Source organism: Ailuropoda melanoleuca, chromosome 14, assembly GCF_002007445.2.
Source record: "Ailuropoda melanoleuca isolate Jingjing chromosome 14, ASM200744v2, whole genome shotgun sequence".
NCBI classification, from domain to species: Eukaryota; Metazoa; Chordata; class Mammalia; order Carnivora; family Ursidae; genus Ailuropoda; species Ailuropoda melanoleuca.
Window position 1 is genome coordinate 60,507,274 of NC_048231.1, and position 22,810 is coordinate 60,530,083.

Sequence of the window (22,810 nt, forward strand, 5' to 3'; positions counted from 1 at the left end):
CCCCTCCTCCCCTCTTGCCCCATTGGTTCTTTTGCATTCCCAGCTTTGCATGGCAGGGAAAGCAGAGTGAGCTGTGGGGCCACGGGGGCAGGACACATGTGAACGGGTGATTTTATGTCCTGGCTCACACCTGCTGTCCCAGGGGAATCATTAAACTAGCACCCACTTTCACCATCCAGTAGCCTAGTTTGGAGGATAAATTATAGGATCATCTTATATTTAAACCAATTTTTAAGCCCAAACACAGTAACACTGAATTGAGGCTCAATCCATTTAGAATCTGTAATTACTAGATACAGGCTAAGCAGAAACTGCACTTGCCTTTTTAGTGACAAAAAGAAACCTGAAACAATTTTACGGCATAAACCAAATTTTGGGGGGGAGAAACTTGAAAAAAGTTTTTAAAAACTGTCCTCCATTTCACATGAAAAAAGCAATAAAGATGCTAAGGAAACCAAGGCCGTCCCTGCTTAGACAGACGTGACTATTGGAAACTAATGGAAAATATCCATTTTTGTTCGTTTAATATACAAATCATAATGTCTGATCAGTCTGGTTTCAGTTGCATGCTCAATATAGCAGTATTGCCTTTCTCTAAATTAGGCTCCACGTTTCACAGAGTTAGAAGGGCTTCTTTCTAGCTCGTGCAATTTAATATTTTACTTTACTGTCTGCTTAATCTCTGTATTTTTTTAAAAATGATTTTTCTAGGAATTCCCATTTTCCCTATTTCTACTCCACGTCCTGAAGATCCAGTAGCTGGAGATATAAAAGGCAAGTACCCTCTCTTTTGGTTTAACTTCAGTGGAAATGTTGTGCTCCACATTATTTTTCTACTCCCTATGCCCGCTACCCTGCCCAGGTTCAAGTGGTCCTTCCTGGATCCTGGCGGGTGCCTTGCAGGTGTCTCCTGTCTCAGTCCCCCGCCACCCATCATTCTCTATGCCAGTCTGTCTTTTGCATGATGCTCCCTGATGAAGGAGACTAACAGATCTTGAATTGTGTGTCACTTGCTTGCTCAGAAACTTCCAGTGGCAATCAGTCGCCTAGTGTCTTGTTTGGGGTCTACGTACAGAGACCCTGAGAAAGGCTTTGAGCAGAAGCAGTCAATTCTGGAGGTGATCCCGGGAGATATCAGTAAGGGGGTGAGTCAGGGAGTGAAGATGCATTAGCAAGCGAGGTCGTCCTAGAGCCCCTGGAGCTCCATCCCTCTAGGCAGCTCTAGGAGACGGCATAGAACTTGCTCAGCATTATCCCAGCTGACGGGATAACTTCAGTTACCGGCCACCGATGGAGGGCTGCTCCTGGGGCGTGAACTCTCTGGCATTTCCAGCTTGGCGTGCTGGGAGGCCGAGGAGCTCCTGCAGCCAGACGGCGCCCCTGGGCAGAGAGTGGCAGAGGTGTGCAGGGAGTAGCCTTTGGGGTAGAGAGATGAATGTCGAGAGGGTGCGGGTGCCACACCTGCCTCATCCCTCATTCTGCAAGTGTTTTATGATCACCTGTTACGGGTCCCGCACCATTCTGGCTGCTGGGGACTTTTATCAGTGAACAGAGCAGAGAAAAATCCCCAGCTGTCTTATAGCTTATACTCCAGTGGAGGGACTTATACAATGACAAAAATAATATATAAACCACGAAACAAATGAAATCTCTAATACGTTAGGTTATGATGTACAGGGTTGCATCCTGCACAAGGGTGCTACTTTTGGGGGGGTAGCCTTTCACATTGTAGATATGAACTAACCCATCTGAGGAATATTCTAGGTCTCGAGGTTTGATTCTGGAGCTGGGGGCAGTGTCCTAGGTAAGCCCACCATAGCACAGGCAGGGACACACCCACTCAGGAAGGCACACCGCGCCAATGTCCGGGCATACCACACGTGCACAGCCCGTGACGTGCCCCCTCTGGACCATGTTCACCTCACCCACTGAGCTCGCTTCTCACCCCCCAGGGTGCGGGAGCAGCCTGACAGTCACACGCTCATCTCACTTGGGCGGAGGTAGTGCCAGGGGTGTGTGAGCACACGTGCCCTTCCTCCTGGTGTGTCCAGGGTGTGGGTGGGCAGAGAACCAGACAAGAAGGTGGTCTCTGGAGAGCTCTCTTCCACAGAAGATTTCCATTTCTGCAACAATATGGCAGCTCAAGGGATATGCTCTCTGCAGCCTTGGCCATGAGTGCTGTGCAGCACGTAAGTTTGGGAAAGAGGGGAGGGAATGTGAGCTTTGCAGGGTTGTCCGGGGGAACCTCATTGAGGAGATAAGCAAGGACCTGCGGGGGTGAGGGACAAGCATCCAGACCCAGGAAAGAGCTACTGGGAAGTCCTTGGGACGCATGCCAGGGTGTTCACTGAACAGATGGGAGACCAGGGTGTGAAAGTGGAGTGAGCACAGGCAGGAGAGGTAAGGAAGGGAAGTGCCGGGGACCAGACGGCAGGCCCCTGTCAGCCACTGCAAAGACTTAACCTTCTATTCTCAATGCAAGAGGAGCCACGGACAGTTTGCACAGAGAAGTGATATCGCATAAGGAACTCTGGCTACTGTGTTGAAAACCAGTTGTAGGAGAAAAGAGGAAGCAGGGAGATGCCCTGGAAAGCCATTGTGAAAATCTATGATGGAGAGATGATGGTGGCTCGGATCCAGGAGGGGTCGGGGGAGGCGACAAGAAGCGGACAGGTTGTGGATATAATCTGAAGCTAGAACCGCAGGGCCTGCCAGGGGGTGACTGGCCTGGAAGTGGGATATGAGAGAAAGAGAGGCCACTGCAGTGACTCTGAGGCTCCTGGATGGAGCAAACAGGAGGAAGAGGGGACATTTGTTGAGGTGGGAAAGGCTGCAGAAGACAAGGCGAAGTGTGGGGCTGGGGGAGGGGCAGGTGGACACGGTGATGGGAACTTAGGGACCCTCTCGTCTGGCTGTTCCTTTTTTTTTTTTTCTCTGTGAAATAAGTATCAAGGTCAGGGCAGGAGGTGAGACTGGGGAGGAAGCTTTGGGGTTGAAGAGATAGAAGGTAGGAAAGAGTCATCCTGGGATGTAGGGGAGAGAATGGGGTTGGGGAATGTCGTAGGATTTGGGGGCAGCACAGAGGGCTCACCTGAGGCCAGGTAATGTGATCCAGCTTGCCCTCTGACTTTCTTTCCTACTTGTGCCCTACGCACACCCAGCTCTTCTGACCAAACCATGGCGCTCTGCGTCCTTATGCGGAGTATTGTCATAAGCCTTCACTGGACCCTTGGTCACTTGAGGACAGCAGCTCTGCTGCTCCTTCCCGCAGTATCTACCCTGCCCGTAGCGGATGGTATCCTGTCCACAGTGGCTGTCTGCAAATGTTTCCTTAATGTTTGTTCATTGACTAGATTGGGACTCCGCTTTTGAGCCTTGATTACACCACACAACTTGGGTTTTCTTCCGCAAGAATGTCTTAGCTCTCCCATTTACCGTCTGTTTCCAGTAATCTTTTTGTTATTCAATTCCCTTTTCTCCCCGAGTAGGCTGATGGTGACTTCAGGAAAAGAAATTTAATTGAACTTGAAGGGATGTTCAGACATCTGTTACAAAACACAAAGGGAGCTTTAGAACACCGCCTCAAGGAAAAGAAGTTTCAGTGAATGTAGTGAGCTGGGTTTGGGGATTGGAAGGCACAGATTCCACTTCAATTTGGTCTTATTATTGCATTTTAAAAACAACCACTTTGGGGCCTGACTCCCAGCATTGAACAGTAGAAGCTAACGTCCTGGGGCACCTAGGTGGCCCAGTTGGTTGAAGATCTGACTCTTGGTTTCAGCTCAGGTCATGATCTCAGGGTCCTGAGATCAAGCCCCGCCTCAGGCTCCCTGCTCAGCGGGGAATCTGCTTGATGTTCTCTCTCCCTCTCCCTCTCCTACTCATGCTCTCTCTCTCTCTAAAATAAATAAATAAATCTAAAAAAAAAAAAAGGCTCAAGCATCTCAACTGTCAGAAGATGCAGAGCACTGGCTAATACTGAGAACCCTCCTACCCCTGAGAATTTGAATTCATTAAGGCCCCTTGGTGTTTCATGTTTCCATGTTTTCCAGTACAGTCATTCTTAAACAGAGCTGTGTTTTAGAATCCCTTGCTTTTACAAAGTAGAAATTCCTGGGGCGCCTGGGTGGCTCAGTCGTTAAGCATCTGCCTTCGGCTCAGGGCGTGATCCCAGAGTCCTGGGATCGAGCCCCACATCGGGCTCCTCTGCTGGGAGCCTGCTTCTTCCTCTCCCACTCCCCCTGCTTGTGTTCCCTCTCTCGCTGGCTGTCTCTCTCTCTGTCAAATAAATAAATAAAATCTTTTTTAAAAAAAGTAGAAATTCCTCTGTAGCACCCCAGATCCTAATCTAGCTTTTCCAGGATGAAGTCCAGGATTGTATATTGCTGGTTATGAATTCCTTCAGTGTCTGCCGATCCTGAAAGGTCCTTATCTCTCCATCAACTCTGAATGACAGCCTTGCTGGATAAAGGATCCTTGGCTGCATGTTCTTCTCAGAGCTTTGAAAATACCCTGCCAGCCCTTCCTAGCCTGCCAGGTCTCTGTCGACAGGTCTGACGTTATTCTGCTATTTTTCCCTCTGTACGTAAGGATTTTCTTCTCCCTAGCCACTTTCAATACTGTATCCTTGGATCTAGTATTTGCAAATTGCACTCTGACATAACATGGTGTAGGTCTGTTCTCATTGACCTTGGGAGGGGTCCTCTCTGCTTCTTGGACACAAATGCTTGTTTCCTTTCCCAGATTAGGGAAGTTCTCACTGCAATTTGTTCAGATATCTCTTCTAGACCTCTCTCTTTCTCCACCTCCTCGGGGATGCTGATGATTCTGACATTGGAACGTTTCATTGAGTCACTAATCTCCCGTAATCTACATTCTTGAGATTGGATTTTTTTGAGGCAAGTTTCTGTTTTAACTTTCTCCTTCTACTAACCCATCCTCCAATTCACTAATTCGTTCTTCTGCCTCATTCACCCTGGCTGTCAGGGCGTCTAGTTTAGACTGCACTTGATGCATAGCATCTTTAAGTTCTGCCAGACTCACTCTCATTTCTGCCCTTAGAGATTCTATATTCTTGTTAATATTTTCGTTAATAGTTTTTTCAAGCCTACACATCATCTTGACCATTGTTATTCTGACCTCCATTTCTGATAATTTGGTTATATCCATATCCATCAGTTCTGTGGCAGAGGCCACAGACTCATCTTTTCTTTGCTGGGCGGGGGGGTGGATTTCTCCTCCTCGTCATTCTGATGAGGAGAGGTTGTGGGGATGCCCAGAGCCCAAATTATTGACCAGGACCCAGGCAGTGTGCACTTGTTTTATAGGGACCTTAGGGATGTGGGCTTCTTGATTTTTCAGGCTGCCTTCTGGGGGAGGGGCGTGCCTTGCTGATATTCAGGAAAGCCTGTTTGGGTAGAGTCTCCCTGTCCCCTGCGAGGGGGGATGGGGATGGGCACAATGTGAGCTGGTATTTCCTGGCTTTTGTTCTCTGGTGTCCTTCCCTGGTGGTTTGCTGTGACTCTTCTGAGAGTCAGAGCAGCAGTGGCTGAATCCCAGCCTCTGTCTCAGAACAGAGAGATCGCAGTCTGCTCTCCACTGAGCTCTCCTGGCCACTTTAACTCTGTTTCTGTGGGTGCTGCTAAAAACCATGTATTGTCCCGGGTTGTGCGCCCCACACCTGGTGCCCCAGCCCTCACTTCCGGGGCCCGCATGTCTCTGTCCTTTGTGCTTCTAACACTGCCAGCTACCCCCGGTTCCCGCGCATGCTCCTGAGCTCCCTGTTTCAGTGTGGTTCGCGCGTGCTCCGAGCGCCTGTTTTCAGTCTGGTCGCACACGCGCTCCTGAGCAAACTCCCGGTTTTAGTCCGGTTCCAGTGAGTGCTCCGGAGCTCGGGTTTTCAGCCTGGTCGCATGCGCGTTCCCCGGCTCCCAGTCTCAGTCTGCTCTCTCGTAGGTGCCCCACGAGTCCTCCCGCTCCCCCGTGGAGGTGGCTACCGCTTCCCGGCACCCAAGCATGGGCAGCTCCCTCCCCCTTCCGTTTATCTTCCAATATCTGTGCGCGGTTTCACGGCTCCCCACTTCGTACCTCAATATTCAGTGCTGGAGATGTTCATTTGTAGAGATCCAGATGTATCTTCCTGTGTCTCAGGCTGATTCCGTGGGTTTTCAGGATGGTCTGGTAGATATCCAGCTTGACTCAGGACCAGCTGAGAAAGGGTCCCCTACTCCTCCGTCATCTTTTCTCCTCCTTGCAGAAAGTGGTCGCTTTTCTGTTCATAGAGTTTCTGCTACTCTTTTCTTCGTTCTCCAGTTGTGTTTATAGGTATTCAGAATGGTTTGGTAGCTCTCTTGCTGAATTCCTGGGACCAGATGAACTTTAGGTCTCCTGCTCCTCCGCCATCTTGGAACGCCCCCTCCAGGCTTGTATTTTGAACAAGTTTTCCAGATGATTCTGATGGATGCCTCTTGTTAAGAACCACGGCTCTTGTTACTGGAAATCCCATTTAGTGGTTGGCAAACCGTTTCCCTCAAACAATCAGATGGTCAATGTTTTTGGATTTGTAGGCGAAATTGCGAATACTTGACGTTGCTGTTGTACCAGGAAAGCTACCTTAGGCAACATGTGCATGAAAGATCTTGGCTGTGTCCCAGTAAAACTTTATTTACTAAAACAGGGTGGATTTGGTTCTCAGGCCCTAGTTTACAGATGGTGGGATTATATCAGAATTTCTGGCTTTAGGATCTGTACCCAGGTAATTGTATTTTACCAGGAGATTCCCAAGTGCAGCCACGATTGAGAACCACTTTACTGGAAAATCCATATGCTCAGTTCCAGACAGGATGACTTGAAGCTACAGAACAGAGCAGTTTTGCAGATCAGAATGTCTCCAGGCTTTTTCATTATATTTCATGACCTTGGATATCGTTGAGGTTTTCTGGGTCCAAGGGATCATTTATATCCACTTAAGGTTTATTTCTAGGAAGCCAGTGTATCATCAACACATCTTCAAGGGCTCCTTTTGAAAATGACAGCGTATGCAAAACATACACTCTAGAGAGACATGAGCCTGCAGGCGCGTGCACACTGTTATGCCTCCAAGTTCAAACAAAGAGCGAGGACCAGCAAAACAACACCTGCAGGCACTTGACCTGGGAGATGGAAGTGATTTGGGGATCATTATGTAAAGCCACCCATGTGACCTGAAGACATGGGTGCCTAGGAGGTTTCTTGACAAATATCATGAAAAGGGTTTGAGTTCCCCTGTCACTTTATAATTAGCTACTTGCCTTTGCCAGGCTTTGAGGTCAGTGTGGTTGGGGTTGGAGGACATGCTCACGATGGGAACTCAGAGATTGGGGTGATAGCCGCTCGGACATGCTTTCCTGGCTGTGTCCTTCCCTGGGGCCAGGCATGTCATCTGCTTGGCAGGGTCGCGGAGACCTGTCAGATAAGGCTTAAAGATGGACAGGCAAATTCTGGTATCTCCGTGCGGAGGCTCTGTGTGGCTGCCTGTAAAATAGAATTCAAGGAATGGTGTTTACTGAAAAGAATTGAAGGTATTCAAGAGTATATTGAGTGTGTTCTTTATTCATTAAACGTTCCCAAAGTGCCTTCTCTGTCCTAGGCACAGTCCCTGCTCCCTGGAAGCTCCCAGTCCTGGGGAAGACACAGGCAGGTAAACCGTGACAACAGCAGGAGCTCACGCTACGTCTGGGCGAGAACACAAACTGGGGAAGCCACAGGAGGGGCATCCCTACAGAATGAAGGAAGGGAGAGAGGCAGGCAGGAAGGAGGAAGGTAGGAGCTGCGGGAGAGCTGAGTCGTGGAGCATGACAGAGTTATCCAGGCAGAGGGACAGCTGAGAGACGGCATGGGGACAGGAACGGGGATGGCAGGTCGGTCACTGGGGCTGCATCAGGGGTAGGGGGGAGACGTTCAGGGAGAGCAGAGGATTAGGGAAAGACCAGAGCAGGCAGCCGGGCTCTGCTGTGTACATCGCAGGGCGCAGCTCCACCCCATCTGTGGGGGCGCCATATCCATGGAGGACGTGGAAGATTTGTATCTTTACGGTGACCATTGTACAGCAAGTGTCAGGAAAGCATCTTGAGAACGGACACTTTTTCTAGTTGGTGCAACAATGCTGCTTAGGCTGCTGGCAGCCTGGGAGATTTTGAAGGTTTACTATGTCACGCGTGTCAAAGACGTTGGGCTGTGTCCTGAAGGCATTGTGTTCCTTTGAAGAATTTAAGTTGGAAAATGATATGAGAGGGTTGGTGTTTTAGGAAGATCACTCTTGACACCGGTATGGAGAATGGATTGGAAGGGGCAAGATGGGAAGCAGACAGCTTGGTTAGGAGGCTCTCAAAATAATCCAGGCAAATGAGGATGAAGCCCTGAACAAAGGCTCTGAAACTCTGGAAGCAGGAGAAGATTTCAGAGACTTTCCTGAGCTATAATCACCATGTCCCGATGATGAGGAGTGGGGAGGTGACAATCAGGGAAACGTGAGGGGGGGCCACCAGATTCTGATGATTTGCTAGGTAAGGAAGAAGAAACATTGAAAAGTGAATTTCATAAACAACTTAAAAAATGCGTAGTACTAGATGTTTTCTTTTCTGTTTATAGGTGGTTATAAATCAGGATTCTTTGGGCCTCTAAGCCAATGTAAAGTTCAAGTATCTTATTGAATTCCAGTGCTTGGTTTTAATGCCAAGACTGTAACCGACAGTAAAACTTTCCCTTCCCTGTGCACTCACATGGTGGTCTCAGGGTTCCTGGAGACGGAGAATGGAAGCCGCAAAACCTGTTGTGACCTGGGCTCAGAAGTCACACCAGAGCACTTCCACTTCCTTCTATCCTAAAGGATGAGAAAGAACCCGGNCGGGGGGGGGGGGGGGTATTACAGGCAGAGGGAACAGCCAGAGCAAAGGTCCTGAGGCAGGGAAGTGCTGTTGGAGGAATTGGAAGCAGCCTGGCTGCTGGGAAGGCCTGTGCCTGGAGGGTTAAGAGAGACAACCCAAGCATAGCCCCCACCAAAGCCACAGCTGGCACATAGTAGGGCTGAATTTATGTTAGTTTCTTTTCTTCTAAGAAATGGAAGGTAAAAATACGTTACATTCAAGATGGTCATTAGATAGGAATCTGTTAAATTGAAGTTTTATTGCAGGTGGCTCAGATTTGAAAAAAAAAGCAGTGTTTCCCCAGGGGTAGATGTTCAAAGATTGTAGCTGCTGTGCAAACAAGTGCCCACCTAGATGTTTCTTAATGGGCTCTCTGACCTCTCCTTCACATTTGTTTATTTTCCTTTAATTTGTAGTGTTCTAGGTCAAGAATGTCTTGAAGCCATGAAGCCATAGATAGCTCATTATCTGTGTTTCCATGACAGTAGCCTGAGGGGAAGGCAGGAGCTGAGAAAGGAAGGAGGCTGGAGGCCCCCCCTCTGAGAGTCCCTTCTCCTTGCAGGGTGTGACTGTGACTTCGAAGGCGTTCTCCCCGAAATATGTGATGCCTACGGAAGGTGCCTTTGCCGTCCTGGGGTCGAGGGCCCCCGGTGTGATGCCTGCCGCCTGGGTTTCTACTCATTCCCCATTTGCCAAGGTAAGGAGGCAACACACAGCACAGCGATCATCCATTCCTAGAGATCAGGTTCCTCTTGAGGAAACGCAGAGACGCTTGCTGGCACAGGTCTGTGGCCTGCAGGTTAGCAAGTGAGCCCCTGGCTTGTATCTGTGTGTTACAGGTGACTGTCTCCCTACCTGGGCCATGTCACCTCCCTTCTTCTGTCTTTCCCACCCTACCCCTCCTCCTCCTCCCTGGTGGTAAGCACCTGGGCTCTGGAGCTGCGCGGGTGCGAATCCTGACTCTGGAAAGGACACGGGACTAGCAAGCACAAAACCACAAACTACTTGTCCCGTGTCCTAGTAAGAGTCACCGAAGGAGACGGAGGGTGGGAAGAGGAGGTGTCTGACCCATCCCTAGGGCAAAAGAGGAATGTAATGAGTGTTGGGCGAAGGAGCGAATGAATGAATGAATTTGCCCACGTGCTCCTCTGCCTCCCTGTCTGGTCGGCTGCCTGTCATTGTTCTCCCCCAGCAGGGAGAGGGAGGGAAGGGAACAGAAGAGAGGGTCGTCAGTGGGGGCTCAGGGCAGGAACTGAACACCCCTTCAGGGGTTACATACACACAGGGACTTGCTCTAGGTCCCTAGATGCTCAGCTCGGTCATTAAGGGCTGGAGCGCAGACTCCTGGCAGGGCGTCCACGGAGGCTCCAATAGAAAGGCTGAGCGTGAAGCCCAGACTGCGGGAGCGCAGCTCCAGGATGAAGGTCTGCAATCCTTCTGCCTCCACAGCCACCTCGTGGTCCCCAGGAAGCTAGACGGGGCTCAGCTACGGAAACACTCAGTAGGTGTGGGAAGGCAGCCTTCTCCTTACTTCCACCTTTCTGATCTTATTTGAGTACTTCTTATTTGCAAAACCAAGTTGGCATCCAGACATCCAGAACCCAGCTCCAAGAGCATGTGGGAAGTGCTGTTCGGAGCTTGCCAGCCCCTGAGCACCGCTGGAGGCTACCATCAGTATTGAGCAACCAATCTCATCTGCGAGGGAGGGCGAGGGAGTGGAGACCCTCCATTGCAGGTGTCCACGAGGGCCCAAGCCCAGAGGAGCTTGGGGTGGGGGAAGGCAAGATGCTGAGCAGTGAAGACGAGGTCTTTTCACCAAAAGCAGGAGAAGGGTTGGGGCACCCAGGTAGTTTATCTCACTCCCCTCCTGTAACAGCATTTTCTAGCTGCTCTTTGTTTTGTCGACACTCCCCCAATTATATTGCAGACATAAGCTGTTTGGGGGCAAGGCAGGGACAGAATATCTCATGTTAATTTCCTAATCATCTGCTGACATTCATGTTAGTCCTGCTTCAGCTACCGTGCTCGTGATTGAAAGTATCCCAAAGGTTTTCTTTTTTCCTCCTCCGTACCAGCCACAGCTCCAGACTCATTCTACTAGAATGAATTACAAATATTCCAACCTAGTCATTCCCTTGGGCAAGGCTGTCAGATTGTGCCTTTGTGTTTATGGATATAAACGTGAAGAGTAATGCATTATTTTCAGAATGCTTTCCCCCTCCACATTTCTTCACTACTAGAACTAACTCGTTTTAAGGCAGGGGAAAAAATACAAAGGTATATTCAGGATAGAGCAGAGGGAAGTGGGACTTTCAGGATGACGGAGTAGGGAGCTCAGTGGGACCCTCTCTCCAACAAAACAAAACTTTAGCTGGTAAAGAATTTTTAATAATCATTTAAAATGTCTGGAAATTGTCCTAAGAGCAAATGAAGAAACATTTATTTAAGAAAATCTAAATATCAGTAAGATCAAGTCTGACATTGGATCTCCGTTACCCCCTGCATCCCAACTGTGTGTTTTAGAAGCTCTGCTCTGGGCATGGACAGCCAAGAAGATGGGGGTTCACTTTCTTCTAAACTCCTGTTCTGGGGCTACAGTTTTACCCGAGGAGGGGCATGCTGCTGGCATTTCTCATTGTCCCCCTGGCTTGCATCATAGAAGCTTTATTCCAGGCAGGCTCGGCAGAGAGGACCACATCTTCTCTTTCTCCACCCAGCCCCTCCTGTATGGTGGAGACTACACCATGCCCTGCAGGCTGAAAATACTAGAGCCCGATCACCCACACCCCGGCTGGCTCGTAGAGTGGAGGTCCCAAGCTAGGCGAGGCAAGCTGAGACAACCAGGAGTTTCCACTCCTACCCCTGGTGCCTGCTCGTAGAGCAGAGGGGTCACACCAGGAAAAGTGGGTCCTCGTCTTCAAGTCTGGTGGTGCAGGGGTCTGCAAAGCCAGGAGGACAGGGAGGTCATAATGATAGAGTTCGGAAGCTCTGTCTGAGGGAATTATTTTAGCAGAGGGGCCCAGAAGGTGTTGCAGAAAATAATATCTTGGTGTGGGGAGCAATTATGAGGCGGCTGGTAGCTCTGGTTTAAGCCCGATGGCAGTGGGAAGTTCAGTAGCTAGAATCCGAGGGAGTTCAGCCAAGAGGAGCCCTTCTGATATCACAGATAAGTCTGCAGCTTGGGAAGGTTGTGTGTGCTGGTTAGAAGACACCTTTTCAGGGGGAATCCAATCAGACGGGGGTGGGGGGAAGGCCCAGAAACATCTCCATGCTGTGCACAGATCTGTTACCATAGGGTCATAGCCACACTGGCAGAAGGGGTTCAAGCACGATGTCTAACCAAACATTGACCGACAAGCTGCTCAGACACAGGGTAACTCCTGAGTCAGCCTTAAAAAGGATACCTTCGTCATCGCTGGTTATCTAGAACTGTATGGTGCCCAAGGCTGTGCCCTCTCAGGAGTGACCAGAGAGGAGAAATCCAAACTAGTAGTCCCTGGCTGCATGTAAGGGATAAATGTGAATTCTCTACCCTTCCGTAGCAGCCTCCAAGCTACACCCGTATGCAATGGGAAAGAGTGAAAATCTGACCGGCCGAGCAGGTTCAAGCACAACGTTCAACCAATAAGTTGCTTGTATGGATGCAGGGGTGCTTCTGGGGTAGCCAGGCCAGGAGATAAACAGAAGGGGGAACATCTGAGTGGGAACATCAGAGGCTGGACGTTGGAGGGGAAGCAGACCTTGCAGAATTAGTTCAGCCACGTCATAAACAACCCACCAGCCAAGCAAACAAAGAGCAATCCTGGTGATAGCCAGCATTGCTACAATATGTTACCTAGAATGCCCAGTTTTCAAAAAAGAAAAAAAAATGAGATATGCGAAGAATCAGGGAAGTATGACGCATCCTTGGGTATAAAGCAGCCAATAGAAACAGCTTTTGAATGGGCTCAGATGGTAGATTTAGCTGTGACCAAAATAGCAGTTATAAATATGTGCGAAGAGGTAAAGGAAACCATGCTTAGTGAATTAAAGGAAAATGTAATGGTAATGTCTTATCAAATGGAGAATATCAATGAAGAGATAGAAATTATGTAGAGGAACCAAATGGAAATTCTGGAGGTGAAAAGTATAATTGAAATGAGGAATTCACCAAAGGGACTCAGTAGGAGACGTGAGCCAGCAAAAGAATCAGCAAACTTGATGACAGATCAATAGAGATTATTCAGTCTGAAAAACAGAAGAAGAATGCAGATAAGTGGAAGAGCCTTAAAGAAACATGGGACACCAGAGTGTACCAACATCTGTGTAATGGGAATACAGGAAAGAGAGGAGGAGTGGAAGGGCCAGAAAACATAGTCTAAGAAATAATGGTAGAAAACTCCCCAAATCAAATGAAAAACAATCTACACACTGAAGAAGTTTAATGAACTCCTATCCTAGGACGATACCTGCAAAGAGAGCCATACTCAGACTTCATGGTTTAAATGTTGAAAGACAGGGGCACCTGGGTAGCGCAGTCGTTAAGCGTCTGCCTTTGGCTCAGGGCGTGATCCCGGCGTTCCAGGATTGAGTCCCACATCGGGCTCCTCCGCTGGGAGCCTGCTTCTTCCTCTCCCACTCCCCCTGCTTGTGTTCCCTCTCTTGCTGGCTGTCTCTCTGTCACATAAATAAATAAAATCTTAAAAAAAAAATAAATGTTGAAAGACAGAAAAAAGTCTTTCAAGAGCAAAAGAAAAATGACTCAGCCCAAGCCAGGGAATCCCAGTTAAAATGTTAACTGACTTCTCATCTGAAACAATAGGGGCTAGAAGACAGTGGGGCCACACATTCTAAGAACTGAAAGTAAAAAAAAAATTTTTTTTTAGATTTTGCTTATTTGAGAGAGAGAGGAGAACGAGTGAGAGAGCACAAGCAGGGGGAGCGGCAGAGGGAGACGGAGAAGCAGACTCCCTGCTGAGCAGGAAGCTCCATGTGGGGCTCGATCCCAGGACCCTGGAATCATGACCTGAGCCGATGGCAGACACTTAACTGACTGAGCCACCCAGGCGCCCCTGAAAGTAAAATTTTTGTCAACCAAGAATTTTATATCCATCAAAATTATCTTTCAAAATGAAATCAAAATAAAGATATTCCCAGATGAATAAAAAGAGAGAGTTTGGGGCTAGCACACCTGTCTTACAAGAAATAATAAAGGAAGTTCTTCAAGGCTGAAAGCAAGTGACACCAGACAGTAGTTGGAATCCACCTGCAGAATATTGAGTGTTGGTAAAGGCAATCAGGTAGGTGTATTGGTCTGCTTGGGCTTCCGTAACAGGAGACTGCAGACTGTGTGCCTCAAACAGCAGACATTCATTTTCTCACGGTTTCGGAGGCTAGAATTCTAAGATCAAGGTGATAGAAAATTGATTTCTGGTGAGTACTCTTTTCCTGGCCTGCGGACTGCTGCCTTCTCCTTGTATCCTCATATGGCCTTTCCTCTCTGTGTGTGGCCAGAAAGAATGAGAGAGAGAAATCTCTGATGTTCCTGCCTTTCTTAAAAGGATAGCGGTCCTATGGGGTTAGGACCCCACCCTTATGACCTCATTTAACCTTAATTACCCCTTAAAGGTCCTATATCCAATTACAGTCACATCAGTGGTTAGAGCTTCAACATATGAACTTGGGGGGCATGTAATTCAGTCCGTAATAGTAAGTATTACAAAATATAGTATAATTGCATATTTTTATCTTTTCTTGTCTTGATATTAAAAGAAATTGCACAAGACTGTACAGACACACACGTCTGTATGTTAGGTGGGGCTATAACATACATAGCATATATATACATATATACACAACTATGTGTGTATGTGTGTATGCCTATGTCATACAGAAATGTAATATATTTAACAATAATAGCACAAAGGAGATGGGTGAGAACAAAGCTATGAAAGAGAATAAGAAAGTGACATCAAATCTATGGCAAGAAATGAAGAGAACCAGAAAGGATAAATAAGAGAGTTTATTAAGATACTTTCTATATATGTATATTCTCTCTCTTCTTCTATTGGCTTCTTTAGAAGATATGGATTATATAAGTAATTATAACAATGTATTGTTGGGTTTTGACATGTTTAGACATAATACGTATAGCAATAATAGCACAAAAACAGAGAAAGAATGGAGTTATGTAGGAGTAAGGTTCCTATGTCACTGGAACTAAGTCAATATAAATCTGAAGTAGATCCTTTTAAGATGTATTTTGTAACTTCTAGAGCAACCACTAGGACAGTAACAAAAAATAATTAAAAACGTTAAAGGAAGTAAAGTGCTGCCCTAGAAAATATCCATTTATTTAACACAAAAGAAGGCAAAAAAAGGGGAATAGCAAACCAAAAAGATGGGAGGCATGTAGAAAACAAAATGCAAGATGGCTGGAGTAAATCCAACCATATCAATAACAGCATTAAATGTGAGTGGATTGTACAGCATCCCGTATACCAGTATTAACCCTAACGGGTCAAAAGCCTAAATATAAGAGCTTAGCCTGTGAGACTCCTAGAAGAAAGCATAGATGTAAATCTTTGTGACTTTAGGTTAGGCAATAATATTTTAGATTTGACACTAAAAGCACAAGGAACAAAAGAAGAAACAGATACTAGACTTTAAAAACCTTTGTGTTGCAAAGGACACCCTCGAGAAAGTCAAAAGACAACCATAGAATGAATAAAGGTATTTGCAAGTCATGTGTCTGATAAGGCACAGATACATAGTATCAAGAATATCTAAAGAGCTCTTACAACCTAATTAAAAAATGGACAAAGAATTTGAATAAATAGTTCTCCAAAGACGATCTACAGTGGACCATTAAGCACATGAAAGTGCAAATTAAAAGCACAATGAAGTACCATTTCCTATCCACTATAAAGGCAGGCTGTAACAAATGTTGGCAAGGATGTGGAGAAATTTGAGCCCTCATACATTGCTAGTGGGGATGCACAATGGTACAGCCATTTTGCAAACCTTTTTGCTATTCCACCAAATGTTAAACCTAGGGTTACCATATGATCTAGGAAATGTACTCCTAGGTGTGTATCCGAGGGCAAGGAGAACTCACAACCACACAGTAGCTTGTATACCAATGTCTGTAGCAGCATTAGTCAGCGTAGCCAAGAAGGGGAAACGAACTATGTTCATGAGCTGATGAATGGATAAATAAAATGTAGTCTCTCCATATTATGGAATATTATTGGGAAAAAAAAGAGTGAAGTGTGGACACATGCTACAACTTGGAGGAAACTTGAAAACAGATGCTAAGTGAAAGAAGCCAGTCACAGACCACATATCGCATGATTCCATGTATATGAAATGTAAAGAACAAATTCATAGAAGCAGGAAGTAGATTAGTGGTTGCTTAGGGCTGAGATGGAGGGGGGTGGGTGGCAGAGATGGGGCAATGGGGACAGACTCCTAATGAGTATGGGGTTTCCTTTGGGGGGACAAAAATGATTCTATTATTAGATCGTGCTGAGGATTGCACAACCTTGTGAATACAGAAAAAAACATTGAAGTGTACATTTTAAATGGGTGAATTGTATGGTATATGAATTATAGCTCAGTAAACCTATTTTTAAAAGAGATGGGGAGGGAATCCAACACATAAAAGCAGGGTGTTTCCTCTCCAGACACACATCAGCCTTATCTCTCTGTAAATCTGCGCCCATCTCTTCTGGTATCTTATTTACAACAGTGATAAAACAACATGCTTTAGAATCTTGGAGTTAAAAGAAATTGAAATTACTTATTTTATAGCAACTAATCTGAGATCCAGGGAAAGCTAGGTAGTTGCAGGGTGGGGAGTAACGTCACGTTTCTTGACCCTCACCCTGGTGTCCCTTCAGGAATTACACTCTGTACACATCTGCAGCATCCTGAGGTCCCAGGACCTCAAAGAGCATGAGGACTGTGCTTCCCAGACTGCATTTTTGGCACTGCAGGTCACCATCCATTAGTGCCAGGAGAAATCAACTCAGTGGGTATGGACCTTAAGATGAAATAGAATAGAACAGCAATTATGCTTTCTAAGCAGTAATGGAAAGAAAGGTTTTGCGAAGTTCTTTTTGTTCATATAGTTATCTCCTATATTAATAAATATCTTTGTTTCTACATCTTTATCATCTATCAACACGTGTGCGTGTGCGTGTAGTGTGTTTATTGGGTTACAGTGTAAAATTTCTTACTGTGCGTGTAGCTAAAAGATTTGAAAGCTACCATGTTAAGTAATCCTGGAGGATTTTGTCAATGATTCTGAGTAGTTGGTCACTTTTCTTTCATTCTACTCTTTGGTTTTGTGGCTTCAGACTCTCAAATAGTTACTGTCTGAAAATCATGGAGTACTTGAGTGAATTTAGGGTCCCTCTTTCACCTGGAAAGTGTTGCTCAGTAGATTGCTGCAATCAACTGATAAAGCCGTTTCACCTGGGCCAGTTTACATGGTGTAATTCCTTCCTAAACCGGTTCAGGGGGAAGCACCCTCTCTGTCTTACCTTTTACCCATTTTCTATAGGGCAGGAGTAAGGACCAAAGGGCATGAGGAAGTCATCTGAGATGCACCCCTGTTTCATCTTTAATCCATAGTCTTGCCTTTACTCTTCTGTCTTAAGCCAGGCAAGAAGGAAGGAGGATAGAAATGTTAATGTCCTGAGATTTTACCTTAAACTGGATTTTGACTTAATGATTGCTCTCTTACCCGAAAAGCCCTAGAACTTACTAGCGTGTTCATGTAGGAGCAGGGGGACAGTCACCAGCACTGAGTGAAGTTGAAAAGAGCCATGGGTTTAGTTATAGCAGGAGCTGTGCTTTTTCAATACACGAATTATATGACATTCAGTTGCACCTTTATGTGGTTTAATTTGCACAGTTTCCTTAAAGGGACACCATGATTCTGATTTGCTTATAGGAGCTGTGGTTCTTTTCAATGCTCTGCCTATTGAAACATGGATTTCTATAATAAACCTCAAATTCTGGTCATTTTTTTTCCACTTAAGAAATGACTTTTTAAATATCTGCCTTCATTCTTTGAACTGCAGTACAGTATTATTCCATCTAGATGGAATTTAGTTATCTGGCTCATGTATCTGGAGCAAAAATGAGAGAACGAGGCAGTAAGACCCCTCAACTCCTGTTGCGTCTGTAAAGTGAAGAAGGACACTTCCAAAGACCCTCACTAAAATCCATGCATTTCCCTACTAGAAGGATCCTGTAGGCCCTCTCTTACCTATGCCTTTTTTTTTTTAATACTTGTGCTAAGTTTGGTTGTTTCCTAAGCCACACCCGTGGTGAATTAGAAGGGAGGGGGAAATTGCTAAGGCAACACACTGACAGTAAGGGAGGGAACAGAAAAGCAGACAGGAAACTGAGGAAGAATAGCAGCTTGGGACCATTTGATGAGCAAATAATCCTCCTCAACTCAGAAGGTACTGAGGATGTCACTGTTAGAATAAGGAAATGAATACCAGAATAATGGCTCTGGATCATGATCTGGTGAAATGATGTCTGAAAATGCGTTTTAGGAGGTACATTCTAGTAAGAGTACTATTTAGTACGAGTACTTTTAAAATGAGAACATTTTGGTGGTTAAAGAGTCAATTTTGACTCTGTATATAGTTTCATGTGACAGAAAGCTTAACCTAAACTGACTTAAGGCAAGAAGAATTTATTGCCTGTAATTGAATAGTTCAGGCATATTTTGGCTTCAGGAACAGGTTGATCCAGGGGCTCAAAAGATGTTGGCAGGGTCTGTTTTTCCCCATCTTGCAAATCTGCTATCTTGTAGATTGGCTTCATTTTTAGGTTTCAGGTGGTGGTAAGATGGTAGCTGACACTTCTTAGACATATATTGCTGTGGACTGAATTGTGTCCCCCTCAAATTCATATGTTGAAGCTCCAAGGTGACTGTATTTGGAGTAAGGAAGTCATTAAGTTAAATGAGGTCAAAGGTTGAAACATTGATCTGATAGGATTAGCGTCGTTCTAAGAAGAGACACCAATGAGTTTTTCCATATACTCTGTCTGCCCTGTGAGGGCACAGCAGGAAGGCAGCTGTCGGAAAGCCAGGAAGAGCATACTCAGGAATCAAATCTGCTGGCACCTTGATCTTGGACTTCCCAACCTCTAGAACAGTGAGAAAATAAATGTGGGTTGTTCAAGCCGTTCAGTCTATGGTATTTTGTTACAGCAGCCTGAGAAGACTGACATTCATCCTTCCAGGTTCAAGTCTAGGGAAAAGAGCATGCATTCCTCCAGGTCAAGTCTGGTTCTGATTGGATCATGTGCCCATTCCCAAACCAAGCCCATGGCCATGGAATTCTGTGCTCTGACTGGCCAAGCCTGAGTCTCCCCAGTTCCAGGGAACTATAGTGAAGTCCATAGTCTGAACAGCATGTATGGAGTAAGGGGAAGAGCTACCGCCCCACCCCCATCCCGCCACCGCAAAATCAGGATGCTGTAACCAAAACACGGTGGTGGAACTGTGTGTCGCTGAAATCATCAACTCTCTGAGAAACCCTGGTTCCCCAAAGGGACCAGTCCCGTGAGGACGACATCTGAGGGTTAACTGTGGTATCTTTGTTTCCGAAGATGACACCTGACGTGAAACCTCTTCAATAGCTACTGTGCATCATGCAACAACATTCCTTATTTAAATGATAGAGTCTGGATTCAAAAAAAATAAGAATGTATTTTCTCATTTATATTTTTGGTACAGCTGGTTTGTAGCTCTGCTTCCAAAGGTCAACCAAAGTCATCTGAGCTCACTGGCCAAAATGCAGACCACGGAAACACGAGACTGAGAAGGTGTGCCGAGGGCTGCAGAGAAGGGCCGGGGGAGAGCAGCAGGTGCTCCCTGGCTCCCTGGGTGGATGTGTGCAGCCAGCCTCTGCTGGGTTCTGTCTGTGGTTCAAAGTCGAAGCTCAAGTGGAGGGAAAGGCTCACACAGTGAGGCACAGGGCAGGTCCCTTGTGCGCACTAGTCCCATTCCCTTGCAGGAGGAAGCATTGTTCGGGCTTTGAAATTCAAGCAGGGGGGTGAGGGGGGGCAGATCACCTTAAGTCCTGTCTCAGTGACCCTGCCAGAGCACAGCCAGCCTCCCAGGAGCCTCCCACCACTGTTCTCCAAGCTTCGCAGGAAATGCACCACCCACCGTGTTCCAGGCGTGGTGTAACCGTGCACCTTGAAGCTTGTGGTTCCATTTGGACCACTAGATTCTGGAAGAATTCTGTCTCTGATAGTCTCTATTCTCTTGCTCTTTCCTTTTTCCAACAGCTTTTGTGATGTATTTAAAATTTTGCCTTGGGGGCGGCTTGGGGCCTGAGGCTCAGACTCACTGAAATCTGAGCTTAGTCTAGCAATGAGGTCCAACCCAGGATTTTAATTTGTGATTTTTTTAAAGACGAAACCGATTGCTTGGCCACTGAATTTTAGAATAAAATCAACATGGCCCCAAATGCTACATCGGATGGTCCAGTATATTCTAGCCAAAAAAAATGTTCTTATGGCTTTGCCCTATATTGTTTGAAAGATTTAAAAAATCTTGAGGAGGAACTTAAAAACCCTCTGAGTTGTTCTTGCCAGCTGTGGTTCTGCATTCATGTTTTGCATTAACTTAATTTGCTCCAGACTTCCCTAAGTACAACGCCGTATTCTTCTCATTTTAACTCCCACTCACGCAAGTGCCCTGCAGTTTTCTTTTTCGTAGGTAGGAGTCAAATCATAGATAGGAGACCCCATTGGTGAACTGTCTATATGTATTTAAAACTTGTGTTTATGTTGATGTCTGGGTCACTTCTTTATCTTCAACTATAGCATACAACCATAATTCTCTCAGTTAACCTGGTGATTTGGGGGGGTTTACTCCCCCCTTTTCCTCCTCCCACCACACCTCCCACTTTTCCTCTCCTCGCCCCCATTCCTCATTCCTGCTTTCCTCTCCTTCATGTTTCTCCTCCTTCCCTCTTCCCTCTTTTCCTGGTACAGTTTGCCGGGTAGCAGCTAGTCAGCAATTAGAACAGAGGCTAGGAGGGTGTGGGCTGTGGAAACAAGTGGTTCTTCCATGACCAGGAACCGAAAGGGCACCAAATACAGCTGCCCCCAAACCCCAACCACCCTGACCTGACCCAGGGCCAGGAACTGTCCCCATTGGAGTTTGCTGTAGTCCTTGCATTGTGGTGACAAGTCTTTCCTTAGAAAATTATAAATAGGTTGCCAGTGCAAGATTAGCCTCCTTCCACCTGTCAGTGCAGTCCCATAAATCAGACAAACCAGCCAAGAGAAGAGGCCGAATAGGCCCAGCTAGTGACGGCGCTGCAGGGAAGGTTTCCGGGATGCTCCGGGGACACCCTCCCTGCTTTTCCAAGAGGGGAGACGAACCCCTAGGGCTGGGCCTGGGGAGAAGTCTGAAGCCACATTCGGTGCAAGTGGGGCTTGAACTGGCCCTTCACTTTGTAATTCAGTGTTTGTCTGGGAGAACATCGAGGTGGTTGGTTGGAAGAAACCTAGGGTTTTCTATAGATTGAACCTGCCCGATGCCCAGTGAACCGGAGAGGTGGGTGGTAGCAGGTGCTGTGTTACTGACTGTCGGCTTTGTGGCTTTGACCGGAGAAGGTGCCAGCCTGCTTTCCCAGTGGAAGGGAAAGCTCCAAAGTCATGGGCGGTATCAGCATCTGGAAGCAATAAGGAGCAACGTTTACCTTGTGACTTACATGGTGTCGGTGGAGACTCGCTCATCCGATGAGCTTGTTTACTGATGGAGAAGAGGACGGTGTTACTCACACAATACCGGTCTCTCGGCAGTGCTGCACGATTCAGGAAGGGGAAGCAAGCCCGGGACCTCCCCAGGGTGGACCTCAGGAAGACTTCAGTCGTTACTTACTCTTTCAATGAACAAATATCTATTTGGCGTATACTGGGACCAGGGCTTTATATGATGCTGGAAGACACTGGGGAGCACCACAGACACGCTCCTTGTCCCTTTGGAGCTTTACTGTCCTTAGTTTTTATAGTCTTTGGGGGTAAAAATGCCATAAAGCTGAAACAATGAGGAGGAGACGAGAGGTAAAAATATTCCAGAAACTTCAAAGGACCTGGACCGAGATGAAGAGCAGCATGTTTGTAAGACATTATAGTATTTCCAGGAGTGAGGAGGGGCTGCCAGTGTTGAGGTTTGTGTTTGCAATTTGGCAGCTGTCCCTGTGAGCTGGATAGAAGGAGACATGTGATGCCAGATTGAGTAATCCATGACTTAAAACCATGTACAGGCCTTTGAGGCTGGGTCTTTGTCTTCACCTCTGGAGGGTGACTGTGTTTCCTGAGGCTCCTGGACAACCTCTGTGGCCTGAGGAGCCAGGGACCATGTCCCCCACATTCTGCTGGCTGTTGCTGCCATGGCTGGGCTGCCCTTACTGCCTGCCAGTGTTTTTGCATTCACTTTCCTTCGAGACAGAAATAGCAGAGAGCGCTTATGTTAATCAGGGCTCTCCAGAGAAACAACCAAGAGGATGTAGGTGTGTGTGTGTATATCTGTGGAGAGATTTACTTGAAGGAATTGGCTTACACGATTGTGGGGGCTGGTGAGTCTAAAATCTGCAGGGCAGGCTGGTGGGCTGGAGACCCTGGGAAGAACTGATGTTGCAGCTCAAATCCGAGGGCAGAGTTCCTTCTTCCTAGGGACCCTCTGTCTTTCTCTTCTTTTTTTTTTTTTTTAATTTATTTGACAGAGATAGAGACAGCCAGCGAGAGAGGGAACACAAGCAGGGGGAGTGGGAGAGGAAGAAGCAGGCTCACAGCAGAAGAGCCCGATGGGGCTCCATCCCAGAACGCTGGGATCACGCCCTGAGCCGAAGGCAGATGCTTAACCGCTGTGCCACCCAGGC

General features: G+C 46.8%; 1 protein-coding gene across 6 annotated transcripts in view; it reads left to right on the forward strand.

Moving 5' to 3' along the window:
• Nucleotides 1–22,810, forward strand: part of LAMA3 (laminin subunit alpha 3) — a 254,194-nt gene that overhangs the window by 85,455 nt on the left and 145,929 nt on the right. For all 6 annotated transcript variants that reach the window (XR_004620111.1, XM_034642117.1, XM_034642118.1 and 3 more), the window contains 2 exons: nucleotides 712–774; nucleotides 9,466–9,600. Coding sequence is in view for 5 of the 6 variants with exons in the window: in XM_034642117.1 (XP_034498008.1) it covers nucleotides 712–774; nucleotides 9,466–9,600 (198 nt within the window). In the remaining variant the exon portion in view is untranslated. The remainder of the gene's footprint in view (nucleotides 1–711; nucleotides 775–9,465; nucleotides 9,601–22,810) is intronic.